The sequence below is a fragment of the Athene cunicularia genome, assembly GCF_003259725.1.
Source record: "Athene cunicularia isolate RWA chromosome 3 unlocalized genomic scaffold, athCun1 chr3_part1, whole genome shotgun sequence".
Lineage (NCBI taxonomy): Eukaryota > Metazoa > Chordata > Aves > Strigiformes > Strigidae > Athene > Athene cunicularia.
The window spans coordinates 10,735,866-10,760,646 of NW_020799097.1; the positions used below are offsets into that span (position 1 = coordinate 10,735,866).

Below are 24,781 nucleotides of genomic sequence, written 5' to 3' on the forward strand. Positions count from 1 at the left end.
TTTTTTTTTTTTTTTTTTTTTTTTTAATATCTGTGTTCCAAGAAAAGTAAAATTTTTATATATATATATATATATATATTCAGATTCTTTTAAACCTCTCTGAATTAACAAAGTATGATAACTGTGGCTGCTGTTGTAGGTTTTGTTTTGTTGTTTTTTTCCTGAAAAACTACTAGACCATAAAGAGTATACAAATTTGGATGTCAGATGTGTATAGCAAACACATTCAACTGAGGGGTGGAAAATTCATCCTGCAGTTACCATTTACATATTTCTAGGGGAATAATTTTATCTGTGTAAATAGTGATTAGAGTTGCAGTATTGATAGAGACACAGCAATATGTATGCTTTATTAGGTTTATTCTATAGTTATTTTTGTTATTTTTAGATGAAGCAAAAATAAAGGGACTTGCAGCTCCTAGCAATCTTTCTGTGAATCAAACTCTTGAAGGTCATAGTGGTAAGTGTCTTTGGGCATTTAGTGTCCTTTTGCTTACAATAAAAAAATAGAAGATTTTGTGAAGTTGATACAGTAATTTTGCTGTAACTTCTTATTATAAGCCTGAAATAAAGATTATCAGTATTAAGCTCAGGTATGTAACAGCTTGGCTATCTATTTTTACCAAGTTATCTGATGAAAGACCTACAGTTGATCTTTCATGATCTGTGAGTGAATTACTGGGTTGAGAACCAAACTGATCTAGACTTAGCTCAGTTCTCTTAGCTGATACTGTATGTGTGATGCAGAATGCATGCTGCACAAATCAAACTCTGCTCTACCTGTTACGATTTGAATTCTGCTTATGGGTTTTGCAAGTCTGTGAAGTTTGGCATTACAGCCTAACTTGTGTTTTGTATTACCTCAGGCTTTTCTTTTTTTCAAATTATTTGATCCCCCTTCCTGAGAAGGAAATACTGATTTCTGTTCAAGTGGATGATGCTATTGTATGTGTTATATTACAGAGGGACTTTAAAAAAGTTTTGCAGTGCTATTGGTACAGTACTTGTTATCTCTGACTTCAGCATGGTTAATCTGGAAGTGCTACTACTCAGTTGTATGTGACTGGAATGTATTTTTTGGTATTTATGTAAAAGATCATGATACGTTTGTTCCCATACATTTGTTCACATACTGCCCTGGTAGATGACAGGTAAAGAATTCTTTGTAGCAGAAGAGAAAGGCTTGATGGGCAGTTGGTGCTGGAATTGCTGACTGAAAGAAACAGGGATGTTCTACTGTGTTGGGGTTTTTTTGTTTTGTTTTGTTTTTTTTTAAAAGGGAAAAATTTTCTCTTACATATGTAAAGTTTTAAAATCTGTATGATAGGCTAAAATCAAAAATGAGACTAAATGTCTTAAGCGTTTTTGCTAGCTACACATACGTAGATAAGACTGTTTTATAGTGTCTATGAGATTTGCTTATATTGTTATGGTGGCTTTACATTTTCTTCTGAAGAAATCAAAATTAATTCACTAAACCTGATCTCTGCCTTAAATATGTCTTTTCCCTTTTTTGACAAATTACAGAATGTGTAAATATGTAGAGTGCAGTACAGTATACAGACAAAGTTTAGAGAGGTTAGGAAACAGGCTAGAGAAGGATAGTGTGTGAAAGTAAAAATTGAATGCAGGGAAATTAGATGAGGAGTTAAACTCTTGCATGAGAAATGTTAAATGGTCATCGCCTGTGGGCAGTGGGATATGAAGAGAATGCCAAAATCCTTACATCATTTGAAGAAATGGTCTTTTTATGAAGATTTGCAGTTGAAACCTGCCAACAGTCAGGTTATTTTGGGGGCCTGGTTAAATACGACCAAAAAAATGAATTGTGAGGAATTGATTTTGTGGATGTTTTGAATGGATGTCTTAAATTCTGAAATAGATTACTGTTACCTTCAAAAATTCCCAACAATCAGGATATCTTAGCTTGCATCTGCTGATAAAGGTCATGACTGAAATGCTGAAAAATGGGAAGGATATGGAAGAAATGGATGGCTAGCAGTGAGGGCATGAAAGATTATGATGCTTGAAGTGGCCAAGTTCATATCCAGTGTTGTACTGTAAGATACTGTTTAGAAATGGGTTGAAGATATTTTGAGTCAAGTCAAATATTTGAGTATGATGGCCTATGAGATTTGAGGGTCTGAAGAAACTCTGTATGGAGTGCTCTTTTTGGTAATCATGAGGGAGATTTTGTTTTAAAAGTGCAGCACTACTGAGGATCAGACTATTAAGAGGAAGAATAAGCCCCAAACTTATGACAGTAAAGTTTTGTCAACTTCCCAGACTAACAAGTCAGAGGCAGTCAGGAGCTGCAAAACTATGATTTGAGTTTTATGTGTTGAAGCAATGTTCTGAGCAGAATTTGGAGAAGGTGTTACTCAGGTGAGTGAATACAGAAACAAAAGGAGCTGTTTATCTGAATTTTGAAAGAGGAAACAAGTAATACAGAAAGAATGCCTAAAAATAAATCAGAGTCAGCAGTGCAAATTTCTGAAAGGCTCCAGGGAGATTGAGTGATTGAAAGAGCTGGGGCAGTTCAGTTTGAGGAAGGGAAGGCTGAGGGGAGACCTCATCACTCTCTACAACTACCTGAAAGGACATTGTAGAGAAGTTGGTGCTGGTCTCTTCTCACAGGTGATTAGTGATAGAACACAAGGGAACGGCTTTAAACTCCAGAAGGGGAGGTTCAAACTGGACATTAGGGAAAAAATTTTTCACAGAAAGAGTGGTCAGACAGTGGAATAGGCTGCCCGGGGAGGTGGTGGAGTCACCATCCCTGGATATGTTTAAGGGTCATTTGAATGAGAAGTTTGGGGATATGGTGTGGGGGAGAACTTTGTAGAGTAGGGCTGATGGTTGGACTCGATGATCTCAAGGGTCTTTTCCAACCTGAATGATTCTGTGGTTCTATGATTAAGTTGGGTGTGATAGTTTTATTAACCTATTTAAATGCTGTAAATAAAATTGTATAATTTTCTAGGTTCTGTGCAAGTGGTGACATGGAATGAACAGTATCAAAAACTGACTACTAGTGATCAAAATGGACTCATCATTGTGTGGATGCTGTATAAAGGTATTCTACAGGATAAATTTGAGATGGGATAATATTCCTTGTTGTGAGAAATCTTTTTTTTTTTTTAATTTTTTTTACAGCAGTTCTTTTTCGGTCTTTATTTTGCAGCCCATAAAGCTCAAAATAGATTTAAAACAATTTCCAAGTTTTTATTGTAATATTTGTCAACATTTTTCATAGTGTAGTCACATATAAAAAGGCACTTGTCCTGCAAAGCTACCTTAGGAGAAAACATGGTTCTTAGCCATATGCTTGGTAAACTGCTTTAAATTTCTCATTCTCTTATCTCTGTTACTTTATTCCCTTGGAGGAAAATAGTATATTGAGGGGAAAAAAAAAAAAGAGCAGTGCTTCTTTGTGTAGGTTCTGTTCTGAGTATCATTGTAATATTTAAATAGTTCTGCAAAGTGCATCAAGCACAGACATACTGGTAGAACTACAAGAACTTAGCAACCTTGCTTAGAACATCAATTAAGTACTTTCATAAAAAACAATCTTTAGAAATGTTTAATTAAGGCAGTGAACTAATATGACTAACCAGTGTATTGCTGTAATTGGCTTTTATTGTTCTTGACCTTTTCACACATACATGTACTTCTTTGGTACACTTAAATAGATTTGAAAGTCAACAAACCTCTCAGTCAAATTAATCACTTTCCAACATGTGTGGGAAAGAGAGAATCAAGGGTTTTCTTTTTGTCTTGAGGGTGTTTGTTTAAAGAAAAGTAGAAACAAATAAAATCTCAGCTCAGCTTCTCATTTCAGGAATAATGTCACTTGATTAGTCTTTCTGCCTGATATGTAGTGGCTATTGTCACATAAATTATCTCTATTTTTGCAAATAACCAGTAAATTCCTTAATGTATGTTCATATCAAAGAAGGTTGTTTCCTCTGTTTATATTTCCTGGTGTATTCTTGCCAGTTCAGAAATGACATAAGCACGGATCTCTTCCTGTAGGGGCCCCTCTTGGACTTTGGCTCCTCTCTCCTATTCCTCATTTGTCAGGTTCTTCTTGGAAATAAATAGCTCGCATCTGAACACTGGGTTTCATGGTAACTATGTCAGTGTAGTCTGGGGGGCACTATATCATAGTCTTGCTAGATTTTTACTGAAGAGGGAGAACAACTTTGGTTTTAATTATTTTCCAAAATTGACTGCTGCTTCTATAGGTTTTTATTGTAATTACATTGCAGAGTCGTATGTAACACTGTCTCATGGTTACTTATAAGCAGACCACTTTCAGATTTCTCTGTTTCATTGCACACCTATTTTGCTTGCTTGGTAACTTCTATAAACTTTTTGTCTTGTCTGTATTATGTTTTATTTGGGGTTTTTAACAACTTCAGGAATTCATATCACTAAGAAATTTCATTACCGTCCTATACATGTATCTTTTTAATTGAGAGTAATTTTGCTGTTTGAATTCAGTGATTTGTGTGTATTGTGAATCCACTAGAGGATCGTCAGATCAGAAGTGTAACTCAGTTTTTCATTCGCTGTTACCAGGTGCTTGGTATGAAGAGATGATTAACAATAGAAATAAATCTGTTGTTCGAAGTATGAGCTGGAATGCTGACGGACAAAAGATCTGTATTGTATATGAAGATGGAGCTGTGATTGTTGGATCAGTGGATGGTAAAATTTAAGCTCTACTAATTGTTGTGGTATTACGTAGCTTTTGTTTTAAGTATTATGTACATAGTGGCTGTTTCTCTAGATAAATACAATTAATAGTTACTTTCTAATTGTTGCTTTGACTTTCTTTAGCTGTTTTAGTTTTTACATTGATAACCTGCATCCTTTTTTTAATTTTGTGGTTTGTTTATTAAGTACAATCAATGTTCTGTTACAGGCAATCGCATCTGGGGAAAAGACTTGAAAGGTACCCACCTGTGCCATGTGGCCTGGTCCTCTGATAGCAAAGTTTTACTCTTTGGAATGGCAAATGGGGAAATTCACATTTATGACAATCAGGGAAATTTTATTGTAAGTTAATGGTGGTATAATAAAGTTATTAACTTCAACAGGCATAAAAATGTCCTTCCCCTTAATTTATTTAATGTTTGTTTGTTTAATTGGTGGACTTTACTGAGAACTGGACAAAATTTTTATTCCAGATTATGCACCTGCAGCTTTTTAATATGAATATTTCTTTCTTGGTAGCTAAATTAATATTACATGAACTAATGCCTTTTTGCCTTGCTATAGTTATTGAAAATATAAAAATGTTTGGTGTTACTAAAAAAATTAAGCTTATGTTAAAAGTACTAGTGTGCTTTTAGAACAAAGCAATAGTTTGTTTTCCTATTGCTTCTGTCATTCTTTATTACATAAGGAATGTTACATGCTTCAGAGAAAACCTGGTAATAAGTGGAAAAATGAAAGGAAGTTAACATTGCTGCATTTCTGTATTGCTGCATTGCTGTAAATTACTGAAATTCTTTGTTGTTGTTCCTCCTGCTCTTCCCCCTCCTTTTATCAACAATATGTTTGGTTGTGTGTCCTCTCACTCTCTTGCTCGGTGTTGTCTCCTGTCTGTCCCCTTCCCCGCCCCCCACCCCTCAGTAGCCTTCCTCAAAGTAGTCCAGATGCACTCTTAGCTTTCAGAAGAAGCCTTTACCTGTGCTACTAGATGTACAGGGATAATTGTTACAAAAGCAAACTTACCTTAATTGGTATTATAATTAGGACACTTAATTTTTTTCCAATTATTCAAGAGACTTTTATCAAGAAAAAACTGGAAGAAGGTTGTTTTTTTTTTTTTAAAAAAATCTTGTGGCAGGAATGGTTTGAAATGACTTTCATTTTTTGCAAAGTTCTAGTGGTGTTCCTTGTGTGTGCGCGCACGTGTCTGGTGATTTAGTTTTTTTGGGGGGGTTTGTTTTCTTTGTTTTTAAGTTACTTTACAAAGAAGGACAATGTCAACATTAATGTACTTCTTTGTAGTTTAAATACATGTTTTCACATGTCTGATATGGCTTTGAATAAGGAAGTTTTTCAAACTCTTAAAATTTTGAGATGTGAAAATTCTTGAGATGAAAAAATTTTGCACAGACATCTGGTATTTTGCAGAGTATCAGTAGGGATATAAATTTGTTTTTTTCTGAACAGTGTATGGTATATGACTAAACGATTAACCATTCTTGTCTAGGTGAAAATGAAACTGAGTTGTTTGGTGAACTTAACTGGAGCATTGAGTATTGCTGGAATACATTGGTATCACGGTACAGAAGGCTACATTGAACCAGATTGTCCTTGTCTTGCTGTCTGTTATGACAATGGAAGATGCCAGATAATGAGAGATGAGAATGACCACAGTAGGTGCAAAATGTGGGCTGCTAATTACTGAGTTACTCTTGACCCAATATGTCTAGTTGTGTTTTTATTATTAATGTTTATTTCTTAAAAACTAGATCCTGTTTTGATTGACACTGCTATGAATGTAGTGTGCATTCAGTGGAACCACTGTGGAAGCGTTTTGGCAGTGGCAGGCTCCCTAAAAGCAACTTCTCAAGATAAAGATGTAAACATTGTGCAGTTCTATACTCCGTTTGGTGAGGTAAAAATATTTAATATATTTACATTTAAAAAAGAAATCTTAGTATGTTTTGTCTGTGTGGTCATTATTGGTGGAATTTGGATGCCAAAATGCAGGTGTTTTAGTGTGTTTAACATGCTCTAAGGTATCTAGGATATCCACCTGGATCTGGAAAGATGACACAGGACCAGGTACGCTTTTAGAACAGCAAATTAGTTGGCCAGTGTGAAAATCCAAGTGCATCTGGTAAAATGCTAAATGATGGGATATATGCAGTGTCTACTTTTGAACACCTAACTCAATACCTGAGTTCAGACTATAGTCAATAGGCAATTTGGAATGCTTAGGCAGCAGTTAAGATGCTAATTTAACATCTGTGTATCAAATCTGGATGTACTTGTCTTTCTCTGCTGGCTGTGTAAGACACCTTGATATCTCTCGATTAGGAGTTCAAAATAAGGTAGTGAATGCTCCCCTCTTATTATGGAATCAGTAAAACTGAGAAAATGGCATCTCTTATCAGGGAAAGCGATGGCTCAGAAACCTCAGAGAAGGTAAACTGTTTCTAATCTTCATTTGTCTGTTGGGGATATTGTTTTGTAAATGGTTTTTGTACTTCCTGTCTCTTTTTATAAGGTATTAAATGCTCAACAGTTGAGAGACAACTTTCCTGTATATTTTTGTTCATGGTGCTACTCTTGCCTTGCAAGGTAATTTCACCTTCCCTCCTAGTCACATATCTAGAAATCAGTTAAGTTAGTGTTACATTACCAGAGTGTGAGGAAGTTTGTTCCTCGTACAGAGGAAGAACTGTTCAGCTCTGGGGGTAACCATGGTAAGGACAGAGCTGTGAGCTGTGGAGCTGTGCAGTGAAAGGGGTTAAGATCCAACATCATCTGTAGGGGTTTCCTTAGTTGAAAATATTAAATGGAACCAATAATGTTACATTTCTGGTTGCTAATATCCTTCAGATTAGGCCTGGCTAAACAGGGACCTTTGGCTGGATCTCAAGAATAAAAGAATCTGTTTCTTTGGAAGAGGGTCCAGGTCTCTCATGAAGACTACAAAGATGTAGTGAAGTTATGCAGGGAGAATATTAGGAGAGCCAAAGCACAGCTAGAGCTTGACCTAGGAGAGCCAAAGCACAGCTAGAGCTTGACCTGGCTACAGCTGTTAAAGATAATAAAAAATGTTTCTATAAATTCATTAACAACAAAAGGAGCATTAGGGAAAATCTCCTTCCTTTATTGGATGCAGAGGGAAGTATAGTATCAAAGGATGAGAAAAAGGCTGAGGTGCTCAACGCCTACTTTGCCTCAGTCTTTAGTAGTGGAACTGGCTGTTCCCTGAACACCCAGCTCATGAGCTGGGAGATGGGAAGCAGAATGAGGTCAGCATAATTAAAGAGGAAGTGGCCAGAGACCTGCTACACCACTTGGATGCACACAAGTCTGTGGGACCGGTTGGGTTACACCTAAGGGTGCTGAAAGAGTTGGCAGATGTGCTTGCCAAGCCACTGTCCATTATTTACCTGAAATCATGGCTGACTGGGGACGTCCCATTGGACTGCAGAGTGGCAAATGTGACACTCATCTACAAGAGAGGCAGAAAGGAGGATCTAGGAAACTATAGACCTGTCAATCTGACCTCAGTGCCAGGGAAGGTCATGGAGCAGATCATCTCAGGTGCCATTACAAGTCATAGAATGGACAACCAGGGGATGAGGCCTAGTCAGCATGGTTTATGAAAAGCAGGTCCTGCCTGCCAAACCTGATCTCCTTCTATAACAAAATGACCCAACTGTTGGACAAGGGAAAAGCTGTGGATATTGTCTACCTGGATTTTTGAAAAGCATTTGACACAGTTCACCATAGAATTCTCATAGAAAAACTGGCTGCTCATGGCCTGGATGAGCGAATGGTGTGCTGGATCAAGCACTGGCTGGATGGACAGTCCTAAAGAGTTGCGGTCAATGGAGCTAAATCCAGCTGGCAGCCAGTCACAAGTGGTGTTCCTCAGGGCTTAGTGTTGGGACCATTTCTGTTCAACATCTTTATTGATGATCTTGATAAGGATGTAGAGTGTATCATCAGTAAGTTCACAGATGACACCAAGTTAAGCGGGAGTGTTGATCTGCATGAAGATAGGGAGGCACTGCAGAGAGATTTGGATAGATGGGATTGGTGGGAAAATGCTAACAGGATGAGCTTCAACAAGGCCAAGTGCCAGGTCCTGCATTTGGACTGCAACAACCCCCTGCATGGCTACAGGCTTGGGGAGGTGTGGCTGGAGAGCTGTCTGGAAGAAAACAGTTTGGGGATTCTAATTGACAAGGAGCTGAACATGAGCCAGCAGTGTGCCCAGGTGGCCAAGAAAGCCAACGGCATCCTGGCTTGTGTCAGCAATAGTGTGACCAGCAGAAGTAGGGAGGTGATAGTCCCCGTGTACTCTGCACTGGTGAGGCCACACCTGGAGTGTTGTGTCCAGTTCTGGGCACCTCAATACGAGAGAGATATCGAGGCGCTGGAGCGAGTGCAGAGGAGGGCAACGAAGCTGGTGAAGGGCCTGGAGAATAAATCCTGTGAGGAGCGATTGAAGGAGCTGGGACTGTTTAGTTTGAGGAGGAAAAGGCTGAGGGGAGACCTCATCACTCTCTACAACTACCTGAAAGGACATGGTTGGTGCTGGTCTCTTCTCACAGGTGATTAGTGACAGAACGATGGGGAACAGTTCTAAACTCCAACAGGGGAGGTTCAGACTGGACATTAGGAAAAAAAATTTCACAGAAAGAGTGGTCAGACAGTGGAATAGGCTGCCCAGGGAGGTGGTGGAGTCACCATCCCTGGATGTGTTTAAGGGTCATTTAGATGAGATGTTTGGGGATATGGTGTAGGGGAGAACTTTGTAGAGTAGGGCTGATGGTTGGACTTGACGATCCCAAAGGTCTTTTCCAACCTGAATGAATCTGTGATTAACTGAAACACATGTTCCAGATTCTGTATCTATTATGTTTAGAAGTAAATTACTTAATTTTTAGAAATGTTTTGTATGAGTTCTGATATTTAGGGACAGACAATTTTTTGGAAGATAGTATCTTCTGTGTATAATGTGTGACCAGGATTTGGACTTGATATTTGTATTTGGCATGAAATAGGTACTAAACTGTGTAAGTTTATTTGGCACAGTTTATTTGGGCGCAAAGTTAGATCTAAGCATAAGTATCAGTGTTATGCTCACTAAAATGTATTTTTTTAAAGCCTAAGATTATTCAAAATCTTACAGTAAGTGATAATGTATCCTCTATTACATACTTTATATTATTTGCAAACAAAAAACTTCTCACAAACAAGTGCTCTGTGGGACTAAGTTTATAACTTTTGAAAACATTTTTTTAATTTGTTTCCTTCATTCAACTTCAAATTCCACAGCAAAATAAATATATATCAAAAAGATGGAAAGTGTATATTTTTGCTAGTTCTTGAATTGTAAATAGACATCTGTCTTTCTTAGATTGTTTTTGAAAGGGAATAGAGAAGAGGAAAATGTCCATTGCCTCACTGCACATTGTGTACCTATGCAGCTAATTCATTGTACGCTCTTGACATAGATTAGCTATAGGTTTTTATTTGTTTAAACTATCAGCTGCAGTTACAGGTGCTGTATATCAACTGACTAATACACTTCCAGCATAAATAAACTTCTGAGGCATATCAGGTATCAGGACTATTGTTAGGTTTGCTTTAGTAGCAACTGAAATTATAAAGGTAATTCAAATTACCAATCAAAGGAGAAATGTTTATATTGTCATTCTCCATCTATTATTTATTTTTGTAAGTTTGAACTATCACAAAGTCCTGCGTTTTCCTTTTCTCTGACAAAAAAGAATTCAGGCAAAAACACATTTATGGCACAGCATGTTAAATATCTCCCTCTTTGTTCGCATGTGTATTGTAATTTGAGAGTCATTATGGGGTACTTTAAAGAAGATCTGCGCTTGCTTTTCATCGACAGTCAAAACTACTGTTTATGTATTTTCGAGTGCCTATTATAAATTCAGAATCTTTTTCTTTCCTTGTTTTAAACAAGCATTTGCGCACACTGAAAGTTCCTGGCAAACAGATATCTGCCTTGTCTTGGGAGGGAAGTGGACTGAAAATAGCACTAGCTGTTGATTCTTACATATATTTTGCAAACATTCGTCCAGATTACAAGGTATGTAGTAACGTCGCACTTAACAGGAAGCTTATTAATAGAGTTATTTATTCTCTTTCTGAATGGGTTGAAAAAGTAGCTTTCTCTAATACATAAATCAATACTTACCTTACGATTACTGCTTGATCAACACTACTGACTTGAAGTTTTAGTGGAATGTGAGTGTTTGTCCTGGTGATGGGATGACTTAGCCATTGCTTTTATAATGAATGTGTGTGTTATTTGCATAATAAGGAAATATATGCTTTGTTAATACTTAGAGAATTGGGCATGATTGTAAATTTGATAGTAATTGAGGTTGTCATGTAGGTAAGGCTCTAGTGTTTTCATTGCTGTTTTGTTGAACTGAGTGAGCTAAGTGATACAATGGAAATTGTTTGATCTTTACTTTTACTGTGTCATTTTTCTGGATGGTGAATTACTAGTTTGAACCTGGAGAGTTGTGTAGAAACCTGAACAGCAGAAATACGTGCAGCCTGAATAGTCTTACTTCCTACCTATATTTCAGTTCCCAATATACTTCTTACAAGTGTGTATTCAGCTAATTCTAATTAAAGTGTTTTATCTTGTCTACTATATGTGTTTTTTGGTTTGGTGTGGTTTTTTTTTTTTTTTTTTTTTTTGTAAAGAGTTAAGACTATTTCATGTGAATTTACAGTTTAACAAAAAATACCAATTACTGCCCAGTATATAGTATTGTATACTTTTTTTTTTTTTCCCCAGCACAGGATATATCTTCTTTAATCATCAGTGTGTAACCACTGTGATTAAAGAGAGCGTAATGTGAGGAACATACTGCAGCTGTACTGAAAAGTATTGTTCCACTCTGTTGTGAAAAATCATTGGTCAGGGAGATATAAACACAAATCTGCTAGGAAGCAATCTCAAATCGTTTGTTGTAAATCTGCTGGCAAAGACTTTGGAAATTTGAGCTGGAAATTAGTCTTGCAGGAAATGCTACCTAGTGTTTATTCTGGGAAATGTGTAACAGCTGGAACACGAGCCTATTGCTTCTTCTTGAACTCATCATATCTGTGAGACCATGTGTATTTCAAGATCTGGCACAGTTTGCAAGTGAATATATTTTGAAACCTTAGTTTTAGAAACTGCATGTGTAAGCTCTCTTTTTTTTTTTTTTTCTTTTTTTTTTTTTTTTCTGTGGGTTTTTTTTTTCCTTTTGCACATTTAAAGTGGAAAAAGATATGCTCAAATTAATTTCTTTCTGCAGCAAATAAACTCTTAACCTGTTGGTAGTATACTTGGTTTCAATGTTAAATATTTTTATGGTGAATGATATGTGTTGTCCTTCAATAAATAATGCACATTACTACTGCTGTGTTACTGTGTATAAGTAACTCCCTTTTAGGAACTAGATATTCTAAAAGGTAACACTCATTAAATGGTAGTGATGCAAAACTGTCATTAATTTAGGCTGGACTGGAATTAATGATCTGGAGATGAAGTGTTAGTATCACCTATCTACTGAATAATCTGTTTTCCCGTATTTTTCAAGTATTACCATAATAAGAGAAAGGGGGTTTTAAATTAATATGACAGTAAAAAGTATGAGTTGAGCTGATCTTTTTTAAACTCTTCATGGTTTACATGGTATATTTTTTGAGTTGTAATACTAATTTAGAGTCTATAGCTCTAGTTATGTTTCTTCTGGTATGTATTACCTTGTTCAAATCTATGTTGGATTACACTTTCTGTCCTTCTCATCCAGCATTCTGGGGTCCTTTTGCTGCTTCTTGAAATCAGTTTTAGATTTTAGAAACACTATTTACAGTTTACAGACTTGTTACCTCATAACTTATTCTTTTCATATAAATTTTGAATATTCAGAATAGCATAGGTTCCAGATTGTGTCGCTGGAAAGATCCTGTGGGTAGTGCTCTTGGTTGTCAAAACCAACCTTTATTCCAATGCGTTTATTTTCTTCCTGAATCCAAAATGAGCATGGTTTTCTTGAAAATCCAAGTAGGTTATATCAGTTGGGTCTTCATTCACATGCCTGTTGTCTCTCTAAAAAATAATAAATAATAAATGAGGTATTACTTCCGGGGCTGAAAACATGATGACTGTCCTGTGTTGTATTTATTCATGTTAATCTAATTTTTTTGGTTACATTTCTACCTTGTGTGGAAGGTGGATTTACTGATTGGTGATTCCCAGAATCATAATGCTTTTTCACATGTACCCACTCCTCTGCCTGTACTCTGCAGCATTGTATTTGAATTACCATAGAACTCTACTTGAGTGAAAACCTTTGGATTCTGACAATTTATTACTATTAAGTTTATGGATCTGTTCTAAAAGTTCTTTGATACTTTGGTTTATTGTCTTGGTTTCATTCCCTGTAAATTGTGGGAACCCTTCTATCTAGCTCTCTAAGAAGCTTTCTCCTCTCTCTAGTAAATGCTGATGCAGAGAATTCTGTTAGTTTTTCTACAATTGCATCATCATCCTTAAGTGGTTTGCTGTATATCTTGTTTATTTGTCAGCTTCACCTCCTTTCTGAGATATTTTCTGATTCTACTGTGTTAGAAAGGGGTTTCATTATTAATTTCCTTAATTAAATCAGTTAAACACAATAAAATATATCTTCATGGGTTTTAGTGTTTGGATATTCAAATTCCTCTTTTGCTTTGTTGCCCTTTCTCCTACTTATTACATGAATAATTATATTTTTCTGGGGAGAAGGGGGGTGTTTTCTCATGTTACTAGGGATGATATAGGTGATACGATTTATTATAGTGCTCTAATATAATTGCTTATTTTTGTCTGCTTCAGGAATTGCACTGTTTGAAGTGTTTTATTTCCCTTGGGAAATGAACTTCGGGTTTCCAAAGCAATAGTCGTAGACAAAGCATTTTCATAGCACAAACCATTATTGCAGTGGGTATTTCTGTGTACCCACTGACCAAGGAAGAAGCAAGGGAAAGTGAGATCTTGTCAGATTTTGAGACTGATCCTCCAGTTCTGGTTACAATAGGTTATTCTGTGTGATGGGAAGGCTGCTTTTGCCAGTTATTATGCAGATAACTTATAACTATAACAGAGGTTTGTTCACATACATTTTGATAGATAAGTTCATCACTTGCAGGTAAAGAAAATATTGAATACTAATTGTTCATATGAAATAAACACTTTCTTTCATAGCTGTGAACAATTTATTATTCAATTCTTATAATTTCTGGTAGTTTTAATCAAAATTGTCTCTCTTGGCAGTGGGGTTATTGCTCCAATACGGTTGTTTATGCGTATACCCGACCTGATCGTCCAGAATACTGTGTAGTCTTTTGGGACACAAAAAACAATGAGAAGTATGTGAAATACGTGAAGAGCTTGATTTCTATAACAACTTATGGAGACTTCTGTGTTTTAGCAACCAAAGCAGATGAAAATCAACCTCAGGTAAAGTCTTTCTTTTCATTTTTACTTGAATTGCTCTGTTCCACATCTCAGTGCTTTACAGCCAGAATCAGATGAAGTGTAACATTCTGAATCTGCCTCAGTGTGTCACTTGTCATTTGACAGAATGGCACTTGAATGGGCTCTGTGTTTAAAAACAAAGAACCCCAACAAACAACAAAGTAATAGCAAAAATGTGCAGAATGGATTAAGTGCCTCTGTATTTTAAGTCCTTGTAGCCATTAGTAACTTAATGAAAACTCCAACCTTCCACATTAATGTTTCTATAGAAGGATGTAGAACATTTGTTTAAAGACAAGCTGAAAGCAGGAGAGTATCAGAGTGGTAATGAATATTTAATCAGTCAGAAATGGAAAAAAGGGAGAGTTTTTTAGGTGATATACGTCACATTAATGCAAACTGCTCCATTTATTTTAAATGTAGTGACAAATGATATGATAAATGTATCCTTTGATTAATGTCTGTGTGGTTAGCGTGATGCTAACTGTTACATGATTTTTCTTACTGCGTTCGCTTCTGAAATATTTTCTATATCACTTGTATATTGCTTACAAAGGAGGAGCATGAGATGGAGTCAATTGGTGCAACGGTAAAAAAAAAAGCTTTAGTGCTACTTTGCTTGATTGTGCAATAAATGGTATGCTGTCATATGGATTGAAAATACGGTATACAAGGCCAAAACCATCTGGTGAAATTGAGTGCAATAAAATGAGATTTTTCTGGGTTGTATTAAAATAGGAAACAAACAGTGGAGGGACTTAATGTAACTTTTTGAGTAAAAATAAGAGATTTAATTTCAGCATCTGTAAATTACAGATAATAAGCATCTTTCAATTCTTTCAGAAGGGCTTCAGTGTAATTATTAATACTGTGGGAGGCCAAGCTTTTAGGAAATGAACAAGCTTATCTTTTGGATAGTAGTTCATTAGAGTTGCCTTCTGAAAAAGAGATTTTTTTTTTTTCCAATAGATTTTGGTCATTAGAATTGTGATTTCATGATGGAAAAATATATAGCAATAGCTGATGGAACAAAAAAGACTAATTTCTGCAGGAACTGTTTAAAGGTATTGCAGGTGGATGTGAATGTCAGTAAGTTATGAAGAACTTACTGTTGATACCCATAGCAAGGCTTGAGCTTTCTGCTTTGATTAAATTGGACAATGCAGACTCCCTGTTCTTGGCACCATGTGTGTAGATCACACAGCCTCTGTGTTGGATACTGTTATTCCATCACCCCTCAGCAGTTTCTGATCTACAGACTTAAGAGTCTCAGAAATAAGTAGAAAGGGAATAAGAGAGAAATTAATTAAAGAGTGAATGTTACAATAATTTGCCAGAGAAGAATGAATATAAACATAATGGAAACAATAAATAGTTTGAGAAACCAGGTGTGGTTTCCTACAGAGGTGGAGGCTCAACGTATTTTTTGGAAAAGAGAAATTTGAGAATGCAGCTGGAAAGTTTCAACTCATGAACAAAGAAATAAAATACTGTTTTGGAGTGGTGTTTATTGGTGGCAGAACCAGAAAAATAAATTTAATGAAAATAAATCTTTGTTCAGATCTTTTTCTTTGAAAGAATGAAGTTCATACTGTTACCAAAACCCTAAATTCTGCCATTCTCAGGCAATTAATAAGCTATCAGCCAGTTTAAAGGGGTAAGGTGTACAGTTGCTGTAGTCTGCTACCACAACTACATGAGTTGTTCAGGAGGTGAAAAAACTATGAAGAACTAGTTATCTTCCATTTCCTGGAGAGTCAGGATAACAGTTCTTAGGTGATTCAAGTTTTGGTAGTCCTGTGTTACTTTTACTGTAATGTCTTCAGACTTTAAAAAACCCCCAAACTGCTACTTCTTATTGAAGACATTCTTATTTCCCTGTGAAATCATTATAAAGCTATTTAATCGTTGATTTAGGCCTGGAAAAATAAATAGATCAGCAACAACAATGAAGCATTAATGTCTAGGTCACTTTTTATTTGCATCATCCTGAATTTAACAGACCAACCTGAGGTATCTGTGTTACGAAAGCCTTCCCAAGCAGGACTATGATAAGAGCAACACTAACAAGACTCATCAGTTTTGTAGTATCTGCAATACTGAAGGGCAGTATCACAGTTCTTTTTCTTACTCATAATTCTTCACACATCGTAACCTTCTTGGAGGTTCAAAGAGATCGAGATCTGCAAAGGGTAGAACAAGTGTCCTAACTTCTGTGAACTAGTGAGGGGGTCTGATGCAGTTTATTAGATTACCTTTTGCATGAACAGCTAGGTGAGAGTTGAGTCACAGAGTAATTACTGGTGTATCATGCTAGTAAATAATCACAGTACAGTATGTGGTTCACGGAGCAGGGGGTGAGACACTGGCTGTCTTGCCTGCCTGCTATCTGTGGACTCTGATGGTGGTACATCCTATGTATTGTATTTTGTCTGGTAGATTTTGCTCCTTTGCTTAAAACAGCTGATCATTTTCCCGTTCTGTGTTTGTCTTCGTTTATAGTGCTAATTGGCAAATACCTCATTACTCTCATGCTTATGCTGCTTTGTATTTATTGCAGTCATAGTCTCTCTGTTTGCTGTTGTTGATCAGCATTAGATTGTGTGAAATGTGGGTTATGAGAGACACCTTCACAGAAAAGCTTGTACAGCTTACTGATTTTAAAAAAACGTGGTTGTAATGAGACTTGCTTTTATTTCCATACAGTATGTGCTGGTTCTCTGCAATTCTATCGGCACTCCCTTGGACCCAAAATATATTGATATTGGTAAGCAACTTGTAATAGTCTTATTCTGTTGTTTGTTTTTCTAGTCTTTATAACAAATTTACTATGCAAGTCTGTTGTTCAGTGAAGCAATCGCTGTGTGGTAAAACCCCTTGCATCTAAATGTGACCTCCCATTCTATATGTGATTGTAACTATTACTTTATATTGGCTTTCACTTCTAATTGAACTCCCCCTAAATGTAATAAACATGTAATCAGGGGTTCCCATGTTGTGAACTGTAATTTGTATTGGAAATAACCTATTAATTTGTTAATAAAAATAGTGGTTTATAGAACCAGTCCTGTTCCTTGTAAAAATTGGCTAAAATCAAACCGATTCTTCCAGTTAATACAAAGTATTTACAACAGAATTTAAAAAAAAATGTTAGTTTTTCTATGGATATTCTTGGTGATTTAGCTTTTCCTTCACAACAGTGCTAATTCAAGTTTTAAAGAAAATGTACTCTTTTTTTTTTTTTTTTTTTAAGAGGGTCTAGTTTCTCAGAGCAATTAAAATAGTTTGATCTGAACTTTCATTTAAAAATAACATGTTGCTGCTTCCCAAATATCTTAAAGAACAATTTCTCATATTTCAGTGTTGATATATTTTCCTTAACTTCCTCACAATTCTTTTATCTGAATAGTTTCAGATTATAAAATAAAAATCAAATAAAAATAATTAATCAGTAGATTGTAACAGAAGTATGAAAGTGCCCCGAAATCCTGAATAGATCTGAATCCCAGACTTACCCTACTGCTTGTTTACTGCTTTCAGGGAGTTTTGCAAGAGAATACAGATCATTGATTTTTCCCTTCAAACAGATGAGGGAAGTGCAGACAAACTGACAAATTGGCTTTTTGATTAATTGACTTTTGTTATGGCTTGTGCTCTATTTTTGGTTTGTTATCCAAGTAGATCTGAATTTGGATTCAGGATAGACACTGTGAACTCATTTGCAGTTTTCTTCTTGAAGCTTGATTCTTTGATTTACTCTTCTGCTTTATTGAAAGGCTAAATAACTTGTAATGAAGTTTTAGCAAAAGTATTTATTTGCTGTTGAATGAGAGAGTGTAGATATTTAAGTGAAAAGTAAATAGTTATTTTTAGAACCTCTTAGCTAAAATGATGGTTAAGTAGAAGGTGTATTTAGCAGTAAATATCTTATGTGATTCCACTGTGTTAGAAAGGTAGAATACACTCTACCGCTGTTGTGCTCAGTGGTATAGCACCTTCTGAGCACAGTAAAATACTTAGGGGAAAAAAAAATAATTGTGCATGGTTATGCATGGTTATATCATGTGCAGGGGAGCATAGCCATATTGGAACAGGTTGTGGATAAAAAGAGATTGCTTTCTGTAAACCTGGAAGAATTCCTCCCCTCTTACCTTACTAACGTAAAGGTGTCCACGTAATATGTGTATATAGCTTTGGAACATACGTGATCTGATTCTGCAGAAATTACATTTAATTTTTGAACAAACCAAAATCTTTTCCCTACTTGTGCCAAAAAGAGATGTAGCTATTATGACAAGAAACCTCATGAACTTTTGTAGATGTAAATTGCCTCCTAGAACTAGTATTTCATTCTCTCTACAAAAAGTAACTTTTCTGTCTAAATTAAGCCCATTAGAGAAGTTAGTTCCAAGCCATAGTGCTAATACTTGGTGCTACTAATAAACAAACAGCCATTCTGTCTTACAAAATAGATGGGAAAAGTGTCTAGCAAAGTTCTGGTAAGACAGAAATGATGAGGAAAGTAAGGTGAAAAATTGTAAGACAAAGATGTAACAACAATTCACAGAAGAATATAGGTAGGAAAAAAAAAATTAACCAAAGAACAGAAATAGTTGAGATCATAAAGATGACTATTTGCTTAAATTGGTGCCGCTAAACAGTTTTATTTTTAACTAAGTTTGTGTCATTTTCTAACATTGTTCAGTTTTTTAGTGATAGCAGGAAGAAATCAGCTGAGAGTCAAAAAAAATGTATATAATGAAATTCATGCCCTATACTGTAGATCATAATTAAAATGAAGGGTATCCTGCTCTGATGAATGAGTTTGACTCCTTTGTCCTATAGAATGTAGATGAAATTTTGTGGTACTTTTTAGTCTCAATTTCTGTTTAATGCCCTCTTGCCACCTTTTACAATAGGGGTGTGTTGCGGATGAAAGTATTGACATGGTCCCCAACCTCCCAGCAACAAAAACTGAGCACTGAAGTAAGATGACATGGTGGGTGGTAGTGCTGTGCGTGGGGCGTCTGTTGTGTGTCCCCTGTCCTGTCCCTCCTCCTGATCAGATGTCTGCACTGTGTGTGCCTACTAGTTGCCTGGATTTATTTGACAGGTGGGATTGGGGTGGTGGGAGGAGGATTCCGGGATTTACAGGGAGTAGTTAATTTAATTTCTGCAGTTGAGATCTAAAGTAAGTTCAGTGAATCATTCCTGAAAGGGGTCTTTTTGCTTTCCATTGGGTACAGAGAAGCCTGGGGCAACCGACTCATCTCTATCAGAGATATCTAAAAATATGTGAGACAAATCCCACTCAGTCAAAATTAGCTTTGCATGTACACCTCTAACTCTGCACTTAAACTTTTATTTGCATTTTTCTAGTGTTTATGTGAGTTTTCTAAATCTATCTGTGATAATTTAATTTTTTTACATTATAAACAAAGGTGTAAGTTTCTGTGTGATTACCCCATTATGATACATCTTCAGCTGTCTGTATGCAAGAAAAGAATCTTCTCTGGTGGCTGAAAACAGTTAAAGAGAAATGCTATTTAATTGAAAAATGCTGCTGCTGTTCCAGCTGTACTTGAACTGTGCTGAAGGGATTAAACAATCTGGAAAAAGCTGCTCTTCCTTTAGTTTAACTAAGCTTCCTGCAGTCTGCTTGTGTTCCCTCCAGCGTCAGAGGGTCAGTTTAGTGCATAGATTTACAATGCTCTTCCCTAGTGCGAGCTGACTTGTGAAGAAGCTATGCCGTATAAGCCTTCAACCTCATAAATGTGCAAATAGTTGAGGTTAGGAATATTTGCATTTTTGAGTCCTGAAACATTTCTGTAGTCTCAGTAGTTCAAACATAACAAACAAGCTTTTGCCTGCTGTACAGTAAACACAGCCAAAGATTCAACATTTTTTAAAAATATATGCATCCGATTGTAAGACTCCTTTAAAGTTATCCCACCAAACTTACAGAAGGGATTGAAGGTGAAAGTGAAAAGCAAACACCTATAAATGCAATGCTTTTGGAACACATTGCGCTGGCTTTATCATAGTTGCTTTTCTTTTTTGTAACCTTTAAGGATACAACTGTATAGAAAAACTTGAAATACTTATAAGGTCAGTTTGTGCAATGTGTAGACACAAAGGTCTTTAATATAGAGTATATCATGCTGTTTATCACAGTTGGAGCTTGTTGGCAGTGGAAAGTATAATTGTTTCAGTTTGACAGGGTGCTGAACTTAAGCAGCTGGCTGACCTTGCTGAGGTCAATAGAGAAGACTTTGTAAAACCTTAAAGGCAGAAGAAGGCTTTTAAGAATCCACTTGGTGCATCGTTTTGGACAAAATCTTTATCCCTTTGTCAGGTTCATAAATGAAAAAATAAGCTTTAAATCAATTATCAGGTGAGAGTAATCATTATTAGTTTAAGATATAAGAAGTACAAAGGTAAAATTAACATATATTTTATTCAAGGATATCTTTAACATGTATTATCTGTTGGTGAAATGCTATCAAAACAGTTTTTCAGGTTACTCTGGTTTAGTAAAGCAATACATTGTTGCATTGAGTTCTGTCTAGAAAATAATTTGCTTAGGTAATATTTGTTTTGAATTCGTTCTTGTTTCAGACTTTGAAGTGCCATCTTTTCAGAGTGGTTTGACAACATTTAGGTTGTTACGTTATTTGATTTTCATCAATGCTTACAAGAAATGACTTCTCATATAGTAGGATGTTCCTTAACAGACCACTTGCTGTGTGCTCCTGGCTGTTCTGAAGTGGGCGCTCTTGACTGCCATGAGTCTCAACTTTTCTTTTTTTTTGACTGGCTGTAATTACTGCAGATTGAACACACACTATCTTTTGTTTTTTTTATCAGACTGCCCCTTGTTGGAATAGCAATCACCTTTGTGCTCTACTGAGCACAGAGATTTTCCTTCTCCTTGAGACTTTGGTGCCCTGCAGGTCTCTTGGGCTTTGAGTTGATAGTGGAGAAAAAAGGTTGCTAATCTAGGTATGCTAAGTAGCTGACAAAGCATTTGAATTATACATCTGAGAACATGTGTTAAGGCACAATTTGTATGAATTTTCAATTTATAACACTTTATGAAATTGTTTGAACAATATTAATGTCCTAGTGATAAAGTAAATGTGACAGTGTGCCATGTTTGATTCGCCCCCAGGAGATGCAAATCTTATGCTGTTGGCTTCCAAGTCAATAGTTCAAGAAGGGCTCAAAAAAAAAAGTCCTTATTCCCTTTGTTCTGTTGAATTTTTAATTATGTCATTAGCCTTCTAATGCTTGTCTCCACTAACAGTGGCAAAAAGGATTAATCCGCCATTATCTGGTGAAAGGCTATCACTTCAACTTTCTTTAGACACTGATGGATGGCTGCACCTTAAAGCTCTTCCTTGCGTTGCTCTTTTTTTTTTTTTGTTCCAGGGCATTTTTCTTCCTGTGCTTCCTGTGCCTCCTGTGCCTTGTTTTTAGGGTCCTTCACAACAGCTAGTGTTTGCTAGCCCATAACTTACTCTTTCCTCCAGTGTCAAGCATTATTATGTTCCATCCTCCTGAGGTACAAAAATTAACCAACACAGTTTCTTCTGTGCTTGTTTCACAGGCTCACAGGGTTTCTGTCAAAGTCCTTTAATGAACAACTAAATATAAACTACAGTAGGTGAAATAGCTTGTTATATAATATATTTTTTAATGGAAACACAGCAGATGGTATCTGCTAAGAAAATGTCACTCAGCCTGGATTATATCATCTTCTTACATGTGCCTTGAAGCACTGATGTAGTGAAGTGTTGGGTTATCTTTCACATGTCTGTTAGCACCTGGTGAAATGAGTGCAACATCCTGACCAACATACAGGTGGATTAAAGGCAGAATGCTGGGGTCATTCCTAGGGGTCTTGCCTCCCTCCTGGATGCCTTAACAAGGATGTCTAAATTACATGTGAAACAACACTTGAATTGCTGTTACTTAAAGTAGATAATTTTAAAGTAAACTAGAACTGATTTTCAGTATTTGTTCATGTTCTGTAAACTGCGGTCAACCATAAGTTGTTCTGTGTGCCATTCAGTCATCCCTGCTGCTGTCTGACATTTCTTCTCTTTATGAACTAATGCTTCTAGAGACATTCAAATCAACCTCTAAAATTAGGTAGATGTTATTGATCAGACTAAGTTTGTCCCAGTTTCTCAGGAACAGCCTGTAATAGGTTTCTATGAAAACAGCGGTTTAATCTTGTGTCTGTCAGATTGCTTCCTTTCCATCAGATTTAGGTGGGATTACTTATCTCTCTTGTGTTAGTATATTATATTTCATACACTAGGAAGTGTTAGATTTTTCATGCAGTGAAGCAATATTGTAATGCATTAAGTTTGTTTTCCATCTATTCCTTTTTAAAGAAGATTAGACATGAAAGCAGGTGTTTTATAACTGTTTTAAAGTGAGATGGAGTGAGTGTGGATGAAATGCAGACACTGCAGAAGGTTATTTGAGATTCCTGAATATCTAAGAAGTAAAGTTTCTCTCCTTCAGGGATGAGGTTTTATGAAGGAACAGTGAAGAGAAATGAGGTGAGAAGAGAAGGAAGGGCCAGAGAAAACGTAAAGGGCAGTTGTTTCACATGTTGGCGTTGTTTTGCTGAGATGATGTGTTTAATCCTTTTCAGTATCCAGTCACTGAAAAGTAAGGCACCTGTTTAAATGTTTTTCATACATATTTTCAAGGTCTGAAAATTAAGTGTTAAGACATTAATACTGAAGTTATGTATCTGCAAAATCAGTGGGAAGAGCTAGACAATTGAAGTCCACATGTTTAGCATGGAAAGCTGCTATGCAGTGGAAGTGCTTGAGCAGAGGAGTGTCCAAATCTCTTGCCTCCTTCTGACTTTAGGTGATAGCTTTTTTTTCTGCTTAATAGTCAGAACATGAATTCTGTGAAGGGCATTGATGCCCAACTTGCTGTTGCCATCACTTATGCTAAAATCAGGGCCGCTGTAGAGGACGATAATACCTCCCCCCCAAAAGGAAACTAAGTAGTTAAACCAGCTGTCTGGAAAGGGATTCTAGATCTTCCTCAGCCTGAAGGGATTGAACTAAGCATCTTTCCCAGAAAAGGAAAATCCCATTCCTTCCTTCTCTGCCCCAGCAGCAGCCCAAACTTGGACTGGCTGGGGCATCCTTTCCTTGTGTTGAATCTATGCTGTTATGCAGCCAACAAGGAAAGCATTTTTAGGAGCAGAGTGTAGCCCAGAGATTAAGACTCTGAGGTGAGAAAGGAAAATAGAACAGAATAGGATACTTCCCGTTGGAAGGGACCTACAACAGTATCTAGTCCAACTGGCTGACAACATCAGGGCTGACCAAAAATTAAAGCATGTTGTTAAGGGCATTGTCCAAATGCCTCTTAAACAACAACAGGCTTGGGCCATCAGCCAGCTCTTTAGGAAGCCTCATCCAGTGTTTGACCACCCTCTCTGTAAAGAAATGTTTCCTAATGTCCAGGCTGGACTTGGACTTTAAATTCTTTTTCCACAGATTTTTCTGTTTGTGGGGGTTTTTTTTGTGTGTTTAATGACTGTCCAGTATAAAATGCTAAAGCAATTCTAAAATAAGAAATCCCGTATGTCCTACTTTTATGCAATTGTTTGATCTATTTACTCAATTTGGTAAAAGCATCAGTTCCCACATATAGATACTGTTCTTCCAGATGTGTCTTTGAATGGATCTGATCCTGATGATGGTTTCTGTGCCGTGTATGCCTCTCTCTGCAATTTCATATTTGGCTTAAACCCAGTCATCATTTAGCCTGCTGTTGCAAAGAAGGCCCTGCCCTCCATGCTGTCTGCTCATTCCTGCCCTCTCCAGCATTTGTGATTTTCTCTTTAATCCAACTTAAACTAAGCTTTTATTTCTTTTTGGGGTCAGTTAGATAAATGAACTGATCCAACTTACGCTGTGGTCAAGCTACTGCTAGAGCTGATATAAAAGAAGTGGCAGGGAAATGTATCGGGTTGGTGTGTGGAGTTGTTTGGGTTTTTTTTGACAGTAACTATCAGTTTAAGTCTTAGGCATGTTCAGAAAATGCCTAATTGATTGCATTTCTCTGGATAAAGCATAGATGTGTTGCCATCTTGTGTCTGGATCACAACAGAGCTTATGTGAACAACCTTTTTTCCCAGATAGGGGTACTTTGAAGTATGCACAAATGAGTAAGTTTAGGTTCCATGGAAGCTGTAGGTCAGAGAGGGAGTCACCTGGTGAGTGTGAAGAATGCCCATGGCTTTCAGATGTGGGCTTGATTTAGCATTGTCTTGGAGTTAAGTGTTTAAACGTTGACTAAGCTGTGTCCAAATATGAGGCTTAATATGATTTGAGCAAGAGGAAACCTTCTTCCCTCACAGGTCAGGAGATTGTCATGTTTCATTTTTAAAGGATAAAATAATTGATTCTTATGGCATGTATAGCTGCAAGGTAATAAAAAAACAGAGAAAAGACATACAATTTATTAATGCTGTTA

General features: G+C 36.5%; 1 protein-coding gene across 2 annotated transcripts in view; it reads left to right on the forward strand.

Moving 5' to 3' along the window:
- The window catches only part of WDR35 (WD repeat domain 35), a 46,422-nt gene that overhangs the window by 1,012 nt on the left and 20,629 nt on the right, over positions 1–24,781 (forward strand). Inside the window, exons 3-12 of one of the 2 annotated variants that reach the window (XM_026845194.1) lie at positions 389–460; positions 2,984–3,076; positions 4,585–4,713; positions 4,931–5,064; positions 6,230–6,395; positions 6,492–6,637; positions 10,703–10,828; positions 14,060–14,245; positions 14,820–14,852; positions 16,970–17,030. In XM_026845194.1, the coding sequence (XP_026700995.1) occupies positions 389–460; positions 2,984–3,076; positions 4,585–4,713; positions 4,931–5,064; positions 6,230–6,395; positions 6,492–6,637; positions 10,703–10,828; positions 14,060–14,245; positions 14,820–14,852; positions 16,970–17,030 (1,146 nt within the window). The remainder of the gene's footprint in view (positions 1–388; positions 461–2,983; positions 3,077–4,584; positions 4,714–4,930; positions 5,065–6,229; positions 6,396–6,491; positions 6,638–10,702; positions 10,829–14,059; positions 14,246–14,819; positions 14,853–16,969; positions 17,031–24,781) is intronic. The other variant, XM_026845195.1, reaches the window with a different exon arrangement.